At 38.7% G+C, this 14,593-nt stretch overlaps 1 protein-coding gene across 2 annotated transcripts in view; it reads right to left on the bottom strand.

The window, feature by feature from the left end:
• The window catches only part of SYNJ2 (synaptojanin 2), a 58,963-nt gene that overhangs the window by 29,857 nt on the left and 14,513 nt on the right, over positions 1-14,593 (bottom strand). For both annotated transcript variants that reach the window (XM_007437463.4, XM_007437462.4), the window contains exons 5-14: positions 13,745-13,970; positions 9,674-9,757; positions 9,008-9,069; positions 7,019-7,115; positions 2,624-2,787; positions 1,904-1,985; positions 1,605-1,754; positions 1,350-1,515; positions 484-675; positions 138-219 (exon numbers count right to left, since the gene is read on the bottom strand). In XM_007437463.4, the coding sequence (XP_007437525.1) occupies positions 138-219; positions 484-675; positions 1,350-1,515; positions 1,605-1,754; positions 1,904-1,985; positions 2,624-2,787; positions 7,019-7,115; positions 9,008-9,069; positions 9,674-9,757; positions 13,745-13,970 (1,305 nt within the window). The remainder of the gene's footprint in view (positions 1-137; positions 220-483; positions 676-1,349; positions 1,516-1,604; positions 1,755-1,903; positions 1,986-2,623; positions 2,788-7,018; positions 7,116-9,007; positions 9,070-9,673; positions 9,758-13,744; positions 13,971-14,593) is intronic.

Here is a 14,593-nt window from a genome sequence, read left to right as displayed (position 1 = left end):
ACACTGAACAAACCCATATTTCAGGAAATCAAAAATACTTTTGAGAATAAGAAAGACTTCTGATAGTTTTGAAATTATCATGAATAAGGAACTAGGTGAATGAAATAATGCAGTTCAACAATTCAATTTCAACCTACCTCGCATTCACAATATTGCCAGCATTTAATTCTACCATTTCTTCAAATCCTACAGCAAATATGTCAGCAGGACAATGATCATCTGTTGTGATGGGGAGGGAAAAATCAAACACATGAATTGATTTGCTACTTAATCTAATTATTCTATTTCAGGAAGGGAGATAAATGAAACTTGCCTGCCCAAATGTACGTGATTAGTTCGTACTAGAAGTATCTAAAAAACTTTGTTACTCTTACAATGGAACTGGGCAGTCCTAAATGTCATCCTCATATATTCACACATACTTACAAATGCATACATACATATGCATATTTTCACCCTATAACCTGTAGCACTCTTTATTACCTTGAAACTCTGAAACCCCACAGAGCTTAGGGGAATCGAGTAACCAATCTGTTAGCTCGCTGGTACCAAGGATATTGCTCTTAAACTGTTTGCCTCCATTTACATTCCAGGTCCCCATGGCAACACGAATTCTCTTGAAGTTTGTGAATTCAAATTGACGCTCTGACATGGTCTTCAAAGTGCTTGGTGTCACTAATGGAGATGGGGAGAGAGAGGAAGGAAAGCTATTTTTTCCTTTAAAATAAAAAGGCTATATGAGCCAATGGCACTGATTACAAATTATCTCTTGATAATTATTTTGCTGTCATGCTTCCAAGCATTTCCTTTACCAGGATAAGCATGTTAAATTATACTGAAGCCCTTATAGCGATAATGTTCATTAAGTAGGCACGTGAACAGTATGAGAGTAGACCCATTATCTTTTCTACAAGGAGGAGCATTCTTTGCATGGTATGTCCATTGTTTAGAAAGGACACGATATTTGCTGATTCTACCTTCTTTCAGTGTTCTGAAAGGTCATCCAACTTTCTAGAGCAGACTGAAGGGGCATTAGAAAGTGGAGGACCAAGAAAAAAAAATGGTGGAGATGACCAGCTCCTTTATTCTATCAGTAGGGTTCGGTTGCTGGGTTAGAATTTCCCACCGATAGAAGGAACCTTTCGCCTGTAGGACACTGATTTTGGATACAACCAAGAAACTGGCTGAATATCTTACTGGGAAGTACCAAACATATAACGCTGAAAATTTTGCTGAGAGTAACAGTGAAATCCTGTGGAGGCTTACTTAAGTGGATTACTCTCAAGAAATATACAAGGGCAGACAAGATAGGACTGCAGAACCATTGAAATCAAAATGATCTTGCTTACTCAACAACGCTGTATGATCCAGCAGCATTCTCTCTTTATCTGCACACTCTTCATTGTAGAAATCACCCATAAGCAGTAAGTCAATGGCTTCCTGTTTCACACTATCAAAAAAGTTGGACTGAATGGTCAGTGACACTGACCGGGCACCATCCTTGAATTTCCCAACCTATATAAAAATATGATTAACAAATTTAATTTAATTTAATTTCACAGTTATAATGTGACAGAATAACTGGAGCTCACATTTTTCTTTACCTTAGCTTTTCCTTCTAAAGCACGGCTGCCTGTAAAAATCCTGCTTAGATTGTGCCCATTGAGGGCCCACATTACTTTGTAAGACTCTAAAAAACGTTCAATTGTAGGTTTGGAATTTAATCCCATGCTTTCTAGTTGACTTTGGAGAACCTGATTTTAAAAAAGAAAAATACAGTGCAGAATGAGAGAAAACAAGAGTCAAATTTCTCACCCACATAATATCTAATGTTCGCTTGATAATTCCCACTGTAGGGGTTTTGCTCAAAATAATCTCAGAAACTGAATGATGTATCACTCACCTCAAGTGCTATGAAGGTTTGGACAGTATTAGTTCGATTTAGACAATCCAGGCAATTCATTCGAATGGTACCCATCTGTTGACTTCAAAAAACAAGTCAAAGAACTAAAACAATTAGTACTGTACCTCCCCCTATGGGTTTAGTACTCTATTAAGCAATTCTAGCATGAAATTTTAGGATCTTATAGTCAATAGTACAAGTCTTAAAGCAGTAGCACAAGTCCATAAGGATCCAGATTGTGCACTATTAGCTTCCTTTGCCACAGTCTACCAAGGATGTGAATCTGGGAATCCTAGAATTGGCTAGATCAGCTTTCCCCAAAATGGTCTCCTCAGAACTGTAGCCCAACTCCTAACAGAGTGGAAAGGCAAGACTACATATTTCACATGTTCATTCTCATACGACATCATAAGAACAATTAATTGTTTGCAAATATACCAGGATTCATGCTTCATATTCATTTGCTTTATAAATGGATGAAATTGAGAGATCGGCAACAGATATGTGGTCTCAAAAGTGTCTGTGCCTGAGCCAACAACTTTCTAAACTATCCTATATATAAAAGTGTTGAAGATTTATAATTTAAATAATCTCACTTGCTCAAAAATATCAAGTCATTTATAAGCAAGATAGCATAAAAGACCCACAGCTGTAAAGTTCGAGCATGAAAAACTATTAAGTAAAAAGCACAAATGTGTGCTGATGAACAACAATACTCACCAGGAACTTGCATTTTCACCTTTTGTGAAGATGCCTAATTCTTCCCAGTGCAGCTTTAGCTGAGGCCCCAGCAAATTCTCCAGTTTCCCATCTTTTGCAAAATGGTGGTAATCAAAATTAATCATTGGCGTGTCTATTGCATGTGATGATGCCCAAAGCAATTTCTGATAAAAGAAAAGAACAGAAAAAAAAGTCTTTCTTTTTGTTACTTTATCTGTAAAAGCATTTGTGATAACATGCATTGATTTGCTGGTGAATATATCTAACAATACAGCCAATTGTGGAGTTAACCAGAAGTAAATCCACTAAATGTTTATATTCAATTACTTTAATGTCCATCCCTTATCAATTTCAAGAGCATAAAGTTTCTGTAACATGACATCACAGAAAAAATTGGGATTCACCCTGGGATTTAGTTATCTATCCCTTAATGTTCTCCAGATGAATTAGTCCAACAGTCAAATTGGCAGGGGATGACATGAGTGATAATCCAATACTTTGGAGGGGCCAGGTTAAGAAGGCCAAATTAGCACTTATGATACAGCCGCACAGCAGTCTGTTTTTTGCATTCACAGCCTGGCTGTTTATCTAATAGTTTTTCTTATAGCTTGGGAGACAGAGAAAGAAGTAAAAAGAAAAATATAATTTGTTCCCAGAAGCATTAAGACAGCGTAAGTAATAAAATCTATTTCTCATGTAATAAATTATTATAGTAGAATATTTGAGGGGTCCAGTCCTACATTGAAAAAATATCTGCCAAGAGACTACAGAATTTGGCAGAAACCCCTATAGACTGGCAGAATGCAAGATATGCTACTGTCACAAAAATCACTGGTGGAATATTCCATCAGGAGACTCATTTCACAAACCAATCAGTGAAAAGGAGACTTGACTTATGGACAAGATGAGTGGCAGAGAAAGAATATTCTTACATTATATTATATATCAGCACTTCAATCTGCAGTTGTCACCTCTGCCTTTCAATGGTGTTTTACAACAGCTCAGACCTGGAGCAAAGGATTTTCTTCCCAACTGACTTTTGGTGGGAAGACTGAATAAAAAATATTGCTCCTAAGTCAACAGCTAGTTTTCCAGGTCTCCACAACAGGATGTATAACATTGTGTAATGCACTATCACAGCATATCACCACAAGTATACCAAGTGGATCACAAGTACAAGTAGAACAAAGCTAAGGTAGCCTCTCTGGCTTCACATGTGCTCACAAATGGGAATATGGTATTTGAACCCCCAAAAAGGGAATTTACATGTTGCCTCCACACCTCTTTTACCATATGTGAATTCTTTGGCTTTGGCTGAACTGTACTGCATAATATGGCTATGACTAACAGGTGTAAAATGATTAGCAAATTCCTCCACCCAATTCAAAAGCCTTATACTTATTTGTTTAGTGCTGTAATTTCAAAGATTTCCACCCTGCCCTTGAAGCTTGTCTTGTACACAGATAGCAGGGTTGCTAATGCTAAACTGCTACTGCATTTTTACTCTCTCACTAGTGATATGATCAAGCTCACTGCAAAGTTCCAAATGGCCAAGATCCAAAATAAACTCCAAATGGCAAATGGCCAAGATCCAAAATAAATTCAAGAGAAAATCACCGTGTATATAAAGGCTGCTTCTGAGAGGAGAAGAGGCAAGCATCCCCAACTTGTGTCTGCCACTAGATCTGTTCCTTTGGCAACTGCCCACACATCTTTGACTATTTACAAGCCTCAGTATGTCATAGTTTACTTGGGAATGACTGAAGCACCACCAGCCCAGCATGAGTCATTGTTCCAAGCACTCTATCCAATTCTGCAGCTGTATTAACAGTTAACCTCACAGAGAAATTACAACGATTACCTCTAAGAGATACTAGTGAGAAAGGCAGTGGGCCCAAAGACACTTGCCTTGGTACTCCCCAGAGCTTCTGTTCCCCCCAACTTTGTTTTTAAAAGACCACTTAAAAAGTTAAAAGAGAATAAATGGGAAATCAGCATGCTGTCAACACTGCTGTTGTTTCCCAAAAAGCCTCTAGGTCCTACATGTAAAAAGAGGTCAGCTAATGCTTTGTTTGGAACTATATTCTCCCACCCAAGAAAATGACAACTTTAACCTGGGGTGACAGAGAGGCCTCTTGTGGGCTAGGAGGAATGGTGAACAGTGACAAGTAACTGTCCCCCATCTTTCATTAGTCAGCTCTTTGAAGCCTTTACCTCACAGTTAGGAATCAAACACAAGCTGCACGTGGTGTACAGGCCCCAGAACAGTGGAAAAAGGAAACTCTGTCTCTAACACTTACATCCATGGACAGACTTTCTGCCAACCATTTTAGCAAGCATCAGAAGCTCCATCTCCAGCTCAGCTGGATGCAGTCCCTATGAAACCCTGTTTGGTTTCCCCGTGCACCTTGGGGTATACGGGGAAACCAGGGGAGGATGGCTTAAAAAAAAAACTTAGCAGAAGTACGAACAGACATGGCTAAAGCCTTAGAAGAAGCCGATGCTGGTTCCAGGGAATCCAAAGTTATCCCAAAGTGATATTAAACCAGAGGATCAAGTTACAGTGAAAAAAAGGAAAAAAAGGAAAACCAGGGGGAGCCCTGGGACCTCGATGGAAGGGACCCTCCTTTGTCCTTCCCTCTTTCTCCCTAATTTGTTCCCTGCTTCTTTTGTCCCCCCCCCCCTTTCGATTTTATCCACAGGATCCAAGCTATGAAGACCTACAAGAGTATTTAGTACTCTTCCTGGGAAAATGCCTAGAAGCACAATTCTAACAACATTTCTTTTCCATAGCATTGGCACAAACAGCTATGAACAGCTCAGCTTTTTGCATAGGGTGACTTTTGGCAGTGGGAGGGATCACATCCTCCTGTTTCTCTGGAAAACCCTCAAGCCTAGAGACATTAAGAGATGTTACTGCTTTAAAAGATTTTACTAATGACTTGTGGGAAGAAATGTTCTTTCACTTTGGATTTCTCCAGAACCGACACCATGGACAAACCACAGGAGAGTGACCCTGAACCTTTTAGGTGTAACCAATCCAACTCAATATATATATTTCACTAACCTTAGGAATCATAAATACCTACTGTCCTCCAACTGTCCTGTTTTTACCGTTGAAAAGGTTTACAATATCTCCCATGCCTCCAAACCTTTATTTTACCAAAAGATTTCTTTTTGTTATGTGGGCATGAGGCTCATATTCATGTCCCAGCCTACGGTTCGGGGGGCGGGGGGCTTGTGCCATTGGGTGTTTGACCTCTCTATATGTCCTGCCTGAAGGAAAATTGTTCAAATCTTGCTGTTTGTATTATTTGCCTTTATATTAATTTCATCAATCTTTCAATGAGTTAAATCTGTTTTCCTGAAATATTGTACCTACATGCCAACTGAACAGCAAACGTATTGGCAAGAATACATTAAAAAACCTGTAATGCTCTGCGTGGGTAACGAGTGAGCCCCATTTTTGTGGCATTTCCTGTTTTAACTCGATGCCAAGGGGAGGAATACAAGTGAGACTAAGCTGAAGCTCCCATAACTAAAAGATGAAGCAGATGAAGCAGGCACTTAAGCAGAGAGGACAAAAGCCAGGAATCTTATCTAAAAGATCCTTTTGAGGAAGTAGATAAGGAAACAAATCATTAAGGAAACAAAGGAAAAAATGTCACCTGAACCAGACAAAGGAAATTGGGCCTCAGTACATGGAAGCCTTCTCTCCCAATCCCATCAACAGCTACCAAACTTGTAAATTAACAAGGCAAGAGTAGCTGCCAGTCTTGTGAATCAACAAAGCAAGAACTTTTGGGGATAAAAGGGGTCCTGAAGCCCACCCACTCCTTGAGTCATCTTTGGATCCAGACTTGGCGGCTTCCATCCCTCTAGCTAGTGCCTGGCAGCCTAGCTGAGAAGGATGTGGGTAAGTGTGGATGAGTGTGTGTGCGCGCGCATGTGAGAAAGAGCAAATGTACATTGTAACCAGTAAAGTTTTGCTGTTGCTTTAAATTCACTGGGTCTCCGTGTATTCCAAAGAACCTGTTGTGCCTCAGTGTTCCGTTGGAAGTGATATGTGCATGTTCCTAATTGCTTCCCTCCTGTTGCCCAGGGCTGTGTGTCTTGTCTGCTGTCTGGAAAACCCAGATAGAAAGCAAGGGGGGCTTACAAGATCTCAACAGCCTCAACAGGCTGTGAGTGTGTGAGTGACCATAAGTGGAACCTGGGAGCCCCTGTAACAATACTCAAAATCCCAATTATACAAAACATATTTGTAAAAGGAAAATTACTATCTCTGATTTCTCCTGGCCGACTATCTGATATGAAGGTATTTCTTACTTTCATGAGAAGCAAAACTCTGAGCCAAGACAAAATTAGCAAAATGGCTTTGATCTTTGTTTTTACCTTGAAAGCCCTGCTGAGGACTTCCTCTCCTCCTTTGCTTCTCAGCAGATTAACGATCACTTGTTTACCATATTGTTCCTTCAGAAGCATCATATGCCTGTAAAAGTAGTAGAAGGTTGCTTTGATTTCATAAGTAACAGAAGCAACCTAGAATTCTTCTTAAAATACATGTGACAAATGTCAATGATGGCCTTATAACCATATGTGTTTTTCAGAATATCAGCTCAAGAACTTAATTCCTTACTACAGTTTATATTGTGCTCCAAAGGCATAATTGTTCCATATTTTAATAGTCAACCACTACTTCTTACACCCCACAATTTTATCATTTACCTGGTTTTGCTACTTGTTGAGACTGTGGGTAGTTGAAATGATATAGGTAAACAAATTGTGATTGGTTTCTCAGGAAACCTGGTTAATTATTGTAATAAATTCAGAGTGTTACTTATTTTGGGGGCACATCAAGACACCTTATAGTATCGGTGCTGCAAGATGCTTCTCTCAGCCATCAAACTACAATTTTATTTTATTTTTAAAATGTTATTAAAAAATGGATTCTTCCCTTGACTCGGGTATCCAAGACTATTTCAAATGTTGCAAGAAATATACCTACAAGTATTAAGGCATCTACCAGACAGTGCAACAATTCCTCAGGAATCAGTACCGATGTCAAACAATGGTACTGGATGAAAATAACTTGATCCAGTGGTTTTAGAAAACAATTCTTTGTTTGCTACCATTAACACCCCACAGACTAGGCTCAACTTGTATTCCATCAGAGCCAGCAGGAGTCTTCCTCCTGCAGACTTTGCAGCTGTCAACTCACTTGTTTAATTGCTTTTTCCTCGAGCAATTAAGGCCTGCTAAAAAAGTGAGGGCACTTAATCATACAAGACCAAAGAATGACTTTATCAGAGTTTCAGTAAGAGTGCCAGTCCAAATACCTAGAAAACCACACAACTCTTCATAATCCATCAGAATTTACTGGCCTTAGGATGGAACATTTTCACAGATGCCCCACCACCATACTTGCAGAGTAAAAAAGCTGCTGCTATCTCTAAATTTCTAAAAAAAGTGTTGGACAAGAACAGTGAGATGCTAAATCCCACTTCAGATTACCATCCATCTGGATAAAATAAATCCATCCAGAATATGTCCTGTCCTGAGATTTGGATGAACACATGTTAGAATAATCACATAATTTTCTTGGTCATAAAGTTCTGAGTTGTTCAAGATCAAAGCAACTCAGCATTATTGTTGAAGTCTTATCAAACAATAGCTCTAGAGGTTCTTAGCATCCCATTGCTAGGCACCAGCACTCGAACACTTCACCTGATGGACAGCCTATGGAGGGAAACTGTAATTTCTATTGCATACCCTCTGTCCAAGTTCTCCTCTCCTATAGTGCAACTATTTCTCCTGTTAATTAAAAAATAGTGTCAACAACATGGCATTCTCCTAAAGAAAGGTTACTCCTTCCCATCTATTATGGGTAACAGAATATCACTCCATTGGATTGGGTCTACCTTGACGCTGGTTCCTAAAATATGATTGAAAAAGGTTGTTTTTAAAAAGTGATCATACTATGTTTTTCACATTTTGTTTATTTGAGTTATATCCCACCTGTCATTCAGGAGCTCAATGGAGCATACATAGTGCTCTTTCCCCCCATTTTCTCCCACAAAAACAATCCATTGAGGTACACTGGGCTAAGAAAGAGCAACTGGCCCAAAGGCACCCAGGCACCCAAAGGCACCCGCAACATTGATAGCTTTGCCCAAAAATATACACCTATCTTTCTTCAACATTTCTTTCTTCTCAAATGCAGACCTAAATGACAAACAGGAATGTTCGTGCAAAAGAGGGAAATGGATCTAAAAACCGTAAGACATGGCTCCATGCAAAGATTCTGGAACGTTCTACAATGCAAGCTGTAGCATCAAGTTCTAGGCTGCATGTTATCAGCAATATTGCAATTATTAAACTTACTTATCAAAAGCAGGAGCATTTGCCTCCAGGCCTCTGGTAAGTTTCAGATGATGGGAGCCAACCTAAGAGGATAACAATAAAAAGAAGAGGAAGTGATACTTTTAAAATGAATCACTAGATGTCTCCCTTCTTCATTCAGATAAAAGTGTTTCTTTATTATTGCCTAGCAACCACCTTGGCATCCACAAATGATGCCAGAGAACATAGAATGCAGATGTTATTAGAAACCTGGGACGACAAAAAATAATGATGCACAATTAATAGTGTAGGCTTATCTGCCCAGAATCTTCTTTCCAACATTTTTCTATTTCTTCATAAGTAAAATTGCTTGTCCCACTTACGTATTTTAAAAAACTTTATTCTACTAAGTTAATTAACAGAAGCATAACTGCATATGACAGTATTTACCAATATAACCACTTATAAATGTAACTAATGCACTCCCCATCTCTGTATTCCTGAATCTATCCAAACCCAAATAAGCACATTTACAGATGTATTTCATATGAAATGCTATATCATAGCTCCTCCAAAAAGAAAAGAAAGAATGGAAACTCTTATCCTACTTAAAGTTTAAGGCCAGAAATGTTGACATGCCAATTGTAAAGAAGACTTTCAGTACAGCACTAAACATTGCTTTACGCATTCATGACTTATGCTTATTACCTGCAATCCAGGTTGCTCCCAGAATAATGGAACTGATCCTCTGATCTGAACAAAGGAAGAAACATCCGTGTCCAAATAGATAGTCTGAAAAAATAAAAGAAATAACATATATTTAGATTAACGCAACGTTTGACTACAGGTAGTGCTCGTCCAATGTCCGCTGGTTCAGTGACTGTTCAGAGTTATGATGGTGCTGAATGAGGGGTACTTACAACCAGACCTTGTAGTTGTGGCTGTTGCACGTCCCCATGGTCTTGTGATTGTGATTCCGGCACTCAATGACCGGCTCGCAATTACAACGTTGCAGTGTCCCACGGTCACGTGATCGCCATTTGCAACCTTCACTACCAGCTTCCAATAAGCAAAGTCAATGGGCAAGCCAGCAGGAGGACACATATAGTGATCATGTAACCACGGGATGCTGCGACTGTGTGGGATTTGCCTAATGGCAGCTGAGACTGCTGGAACTGCCATTGTAAGTCAGAGCAGTTGCGTGATGTCGCACCTTACAACCGGGTTGCCTAATGATGGAGTTCCCAGTCTCAATTACTGTCGGTAAACAAGGACTACCTCTATTACTTAAAATGTTTTAAATTTTGATTAGAGATCGATTTAGCTAGATTATCAGGTATTTTTAAACTCACAAAATAACAAATAAATGTAATATTAATGTGACACTACTAAGAAGCTTAGAATCCTGATAAGACTTAGAAAATGTGTCATTTAAAAAAATATTTTAAAAAAATATTTAATTTTCTTAAGTATTTTTAAATATTTAATTAAATATTTAAAAAATATTTAATTTAAAAATATTCTCTAGCTGTTAACGTTTTCAATATGCTATCTTCACATGTTCAGTTCTACCTATGCAATAATGATACGGGCTTACTTTATACAAAATTTTATTTTGTCTATAAATCATAGAATAGAAAAATATGAATAGAGCCAACCTGTATATCATATAGGGAAGGTTTTCAAGGAGCCATCGTTTTTGTTTGGCTTCTGTTGAATGTATATTTGGTATCTAACCACATTCTATGTAGAACTGTCCCTTTGAGACATGGTAATTAGAACTGTTGTAAGGCCCAGCCCAAGAACAACGGTGAAACAGTTCAGTGGAGTTTAGTTCCTTTATTTGCTTACACCTTACAGACAGAATCTTGCCAGACTAAATCCATACTACACCAACAAGTAGATATACCCTGGGAGATTCTAGGGAGTGGCTACCCTGAACCTCTTTTGCTTCTCACGCTCCTCCTGCCGACTATGCTGACTCTCGCCCCCTCCTCCCTCTTGGAATGCACCCCCTCCTTCCTGATAGCCTTGATCTCTGCTTCTATTCCCCCACATCTTCGTAGATACATTCTATCACAACTGTGCAGGGTATTCTAAATCTGTCTGTGCCATAAAATTAAATAAATGCATTGTGCTAGCATTTCTTTCCTAATGATCCCAGTGAGAGTTTGCCTTGTTTAAAGCAAACAAAATTAAAAAGAAAATAAAAACAATTACAATAATACAAAAATGAAAATACATAGCAGCCAAGAATAAGTCACACATCATAACTAAAATAACCAAGAAACAGGTCCCTGCACACACTTGGGGCCCCAGGGCTGTGCACAGACCAGATCTTTAAGTTAATAATTAATATTAATTAAGAAATTAGTCATTTCTATGTCCATTTTTCTATTTTGGAGAATACTTTTGGATTTTTATGGTCTTTTTTTTTTTTTAAGTACCATAAAAATCCAAGATTCTCCAAACTAAAAAATAGACATAGAAATGACTAATTTCTTTCTTTTTTTAAAGTAATTACACACAAAACTACATAGACCTTTCCCAGGATGCTGTTTTCACCTGGAATGTTTCATTTTTCCCTGTCACTGCCATTTCTTATTATAGAAAATATTGCCCACTCCAAGAACACTGAGATTGGCCTGTTCTGGAGCGGGGGTGGGGGGGAGAGAATGTTTCAAGAAGAAACAAAACATTCCCAGAAGGAACTGCTTCATTTTGAACATCCTTAGTTTCAATCAAATAGCCCCAACCTATATCAGCTGATCTCTAAAAGTTAAGTTGGATCAGCCATGGTTAGTAGCTAGATGGGACACCACCAAGGATCTCAGGGCTGTAGGTTAGACAGAGAAGTCAAGCAAATGTCCCAAAAGGCAATGGCAAGTTATTCCCATATTATTGCCAAGAAAACCACACTGATTTGAAGAAAATTAATTTATTTATTATAGGTATTTTTATACCACCAGCTCAGATGACTGCTGGTGGTTCTAACACTGATGTATCAAGGCCATTTTGAACAAGGAATTAAGCTGTGTGGGGTGTGATTTTCAATTTATTTCCTGCTGCAAAATTCCTTCTCCCCATTTTCACACCTCATGCTGCTTTGTCAGATCCCCCCCCCCATTTCTTTTAATTCTGTTTTTGTAGCAAATGAGCTAAAAGATCAACAGCTGATTTCAGTTTAGAAAGCAAAGAGACTTCAATTTTTTTTTGTTTTTCTTTGCTTGTGCAGTGTGAGTCATCAGAAGGGGGGGGAGAGAGAGAGAGAAAGAGAGAGAGGGAGGGAGGGATGAGTCACAGCAAAGCTGAAATACCAAAAGGGTAGCTCAGTGGGAAACAAAGGAAAACCACTTATGCATAGAAGAGCTCCAGGAGATAAAGCTAATTGTTTATTTTCTTCCTTAAACCAGGGGAAACAATGCAGTGTAAAAGGGACAGAATATCTAGAATCCTGGGGTACAATTTATTTATGAATGAGCAAAGCCAATATGACATGATGAGGCAAGTGGAAACCACTTTTTCCACTACATTATAAGCAGTCATTACTTCATTGCTGATTACCTAGTAGTCTAAGAAAGCAAAACAATTTTCTCCCCCTCCCTAATATTGTATGTTCCAAACATAATTGGATTCCAGCCCATCCTTAAGTTTAGTCCCACCTTTATATTTGTATTATTACTGTGATTAATGAGTATATGTATGTATAAGAACATGAGAGAAGTTAAGTTGCTGATTCTCAGTAGCTTGTATCATCTTGATCTTGTTCCCAATTACTAAGGATACAGGTAGTCCTCAGGTTACGATGGCAGTTGGGACTCGAATTTCCATCACTAAGCAATGCGGTTGTAAAGCATGATGTCACATGACCGCATCACTTTGTGACAGCAATTCCGGCAGTCCCGGTTGCTGTCCTAACTTGAGGACTGCCTGAGTCATTAAGTGATCACAATTTTTGACTTCCTGCTGGGTTCCCCATTGACTTTGCTTGTGGGAAGCTGGTGGAGATGTTGGAAATCGCAATCATGTGACTGCGGGGACACTGTGACAGCCAGAACTCCTAGGACTGGTCATAAGTACCATTTGCTCAGTGCCGTCATAACTTTGAATGGTCACTGAATGAAAGGTCATAACCTGAGGACTACCTGTACCAGTGTCTGCTAGATTTATTTGGTTATCACTTAATCTTTGCCTAACATATTTTAGGGAAGTCATAGCTATTCCTACCATTTGTAGGGCCTTTTTCAGTAAAATCTTAGGAGCAGGAATAACCAAGAATTCTAGTTAATGCTATTCTCTGGATATGGACTCATTGCTGATTTATAATCCTGGTTTTCAGCATTAGAGAAATAATTTCTGATAACTTGGTGACTGCTTGGGTGACCAAGTAAGATATAAATTTGAGTGCCTATGCCTATAAGTGAGATTTCCATCAGTTACAGCTTTTTTTTCAGCCATAGATGACAAGCTGTCTCCAACAAGGAGATGTTAAGTCATATATCAAAAGCAAAGTGTCTGCTGTATGGACTATGGGATAAAGAACAGTGGATGCCATTTACTTATGTCAGTTTCAACTTATTTCATGGCAAATGGGGTTCTTTGGCAAAAAATGGAGGGGTACCAATACTTTTGGCCGGGTCTGTGTATCAGAAGGACAAAAAAGGCAGTAAAGCGAAAACTTCTGAAGAACTCGTGGTTCTCTTCTGTCACTTGCTGCTTTAAAAGATGCCTCATTTCACACTTAATTATTTAGTGACACGGATCTTCCCTGCCACTTACCTGCTCTGTCTCAACAAAGTTAGAAACATGACCATCATCATTGACTCCTCGTATGTGAAACCGGGCACCAGCTCGCTCACAACTAATCCGGGAGATGAGACAGGCTTTTGCCTTCTTGTGAGATGCATAAAGAGTACGAATGTCCACCACACCACAAATCACTTTTAATAGCCAGTCTGAACAGTTCACCTGATAGTGTTTAAAAGGGACATGCAATAGCTGGTTCCTGTAAGAGTCAGCAAGACAGAAAGAAAGATTATACATGTACAATACATATGTACACATACATGTACACACACTTTATATCTGTATCTGCATCTCTATATCCAAATCTAGATCTATCTCTAACAAAATTAGTTTAGTATGATGTTTTTCCCTGTGCAGTTCACAAATTAAGCCCAATACACGAGGTACCAAATAATTTCCTAACCAGGCCAAAAAACAAACAAACAATAATACAGATAAGCACAGATAGCTAGAAAGTCACAAAAGGAAGAAAGTTTTAACTGTATGATTTAAAAGTGTTGGTTATGACCTGAATTTTTACAAGTGTTTTTTGTTCACTGTTCTTCAGCAATAAAAACTGAGAATAAAATCTTTTATTTACTTATTAGTTAAATTCTACCTTTCCTCCTTGAGGACCTCATAGCTATCCTCCTTACTGACTCTTTCAGGTAGGCTGAGCTATGGAAGAGCACCTAACGCCCAGTGAGCTTCCAAGGCTGAGAGGAGACTGGAATCTGGATCTCCCCAATCTTAGGCCATAACCATTAAATCACTATATCACATTATCTCATGAATGCCACAAAAACTACCTCTAATTACCTAAACTAGGCAGTAAATCTGCAT

This window comes from Python bivittatus, unplaced genomic scaffold, assembly GCF_059951505.1.
Source record: "Python bivittatus isolate LINGU-HERP-01145 unplaced genomic scaffold, Pbiv_v1 ctg000020_np1212, whole genome shotgun sequence".
NCBI lineage: Eukaryota > Metazoa > Chordata > Lepidosauria > Squamata > Pythonidae > Python > Python bivittatus.
The sequence above is the reverse complement of the archived record's forward strand: the minus strand, read 5'-3'. Positions and strand labels throughout refer to the sequence as shown.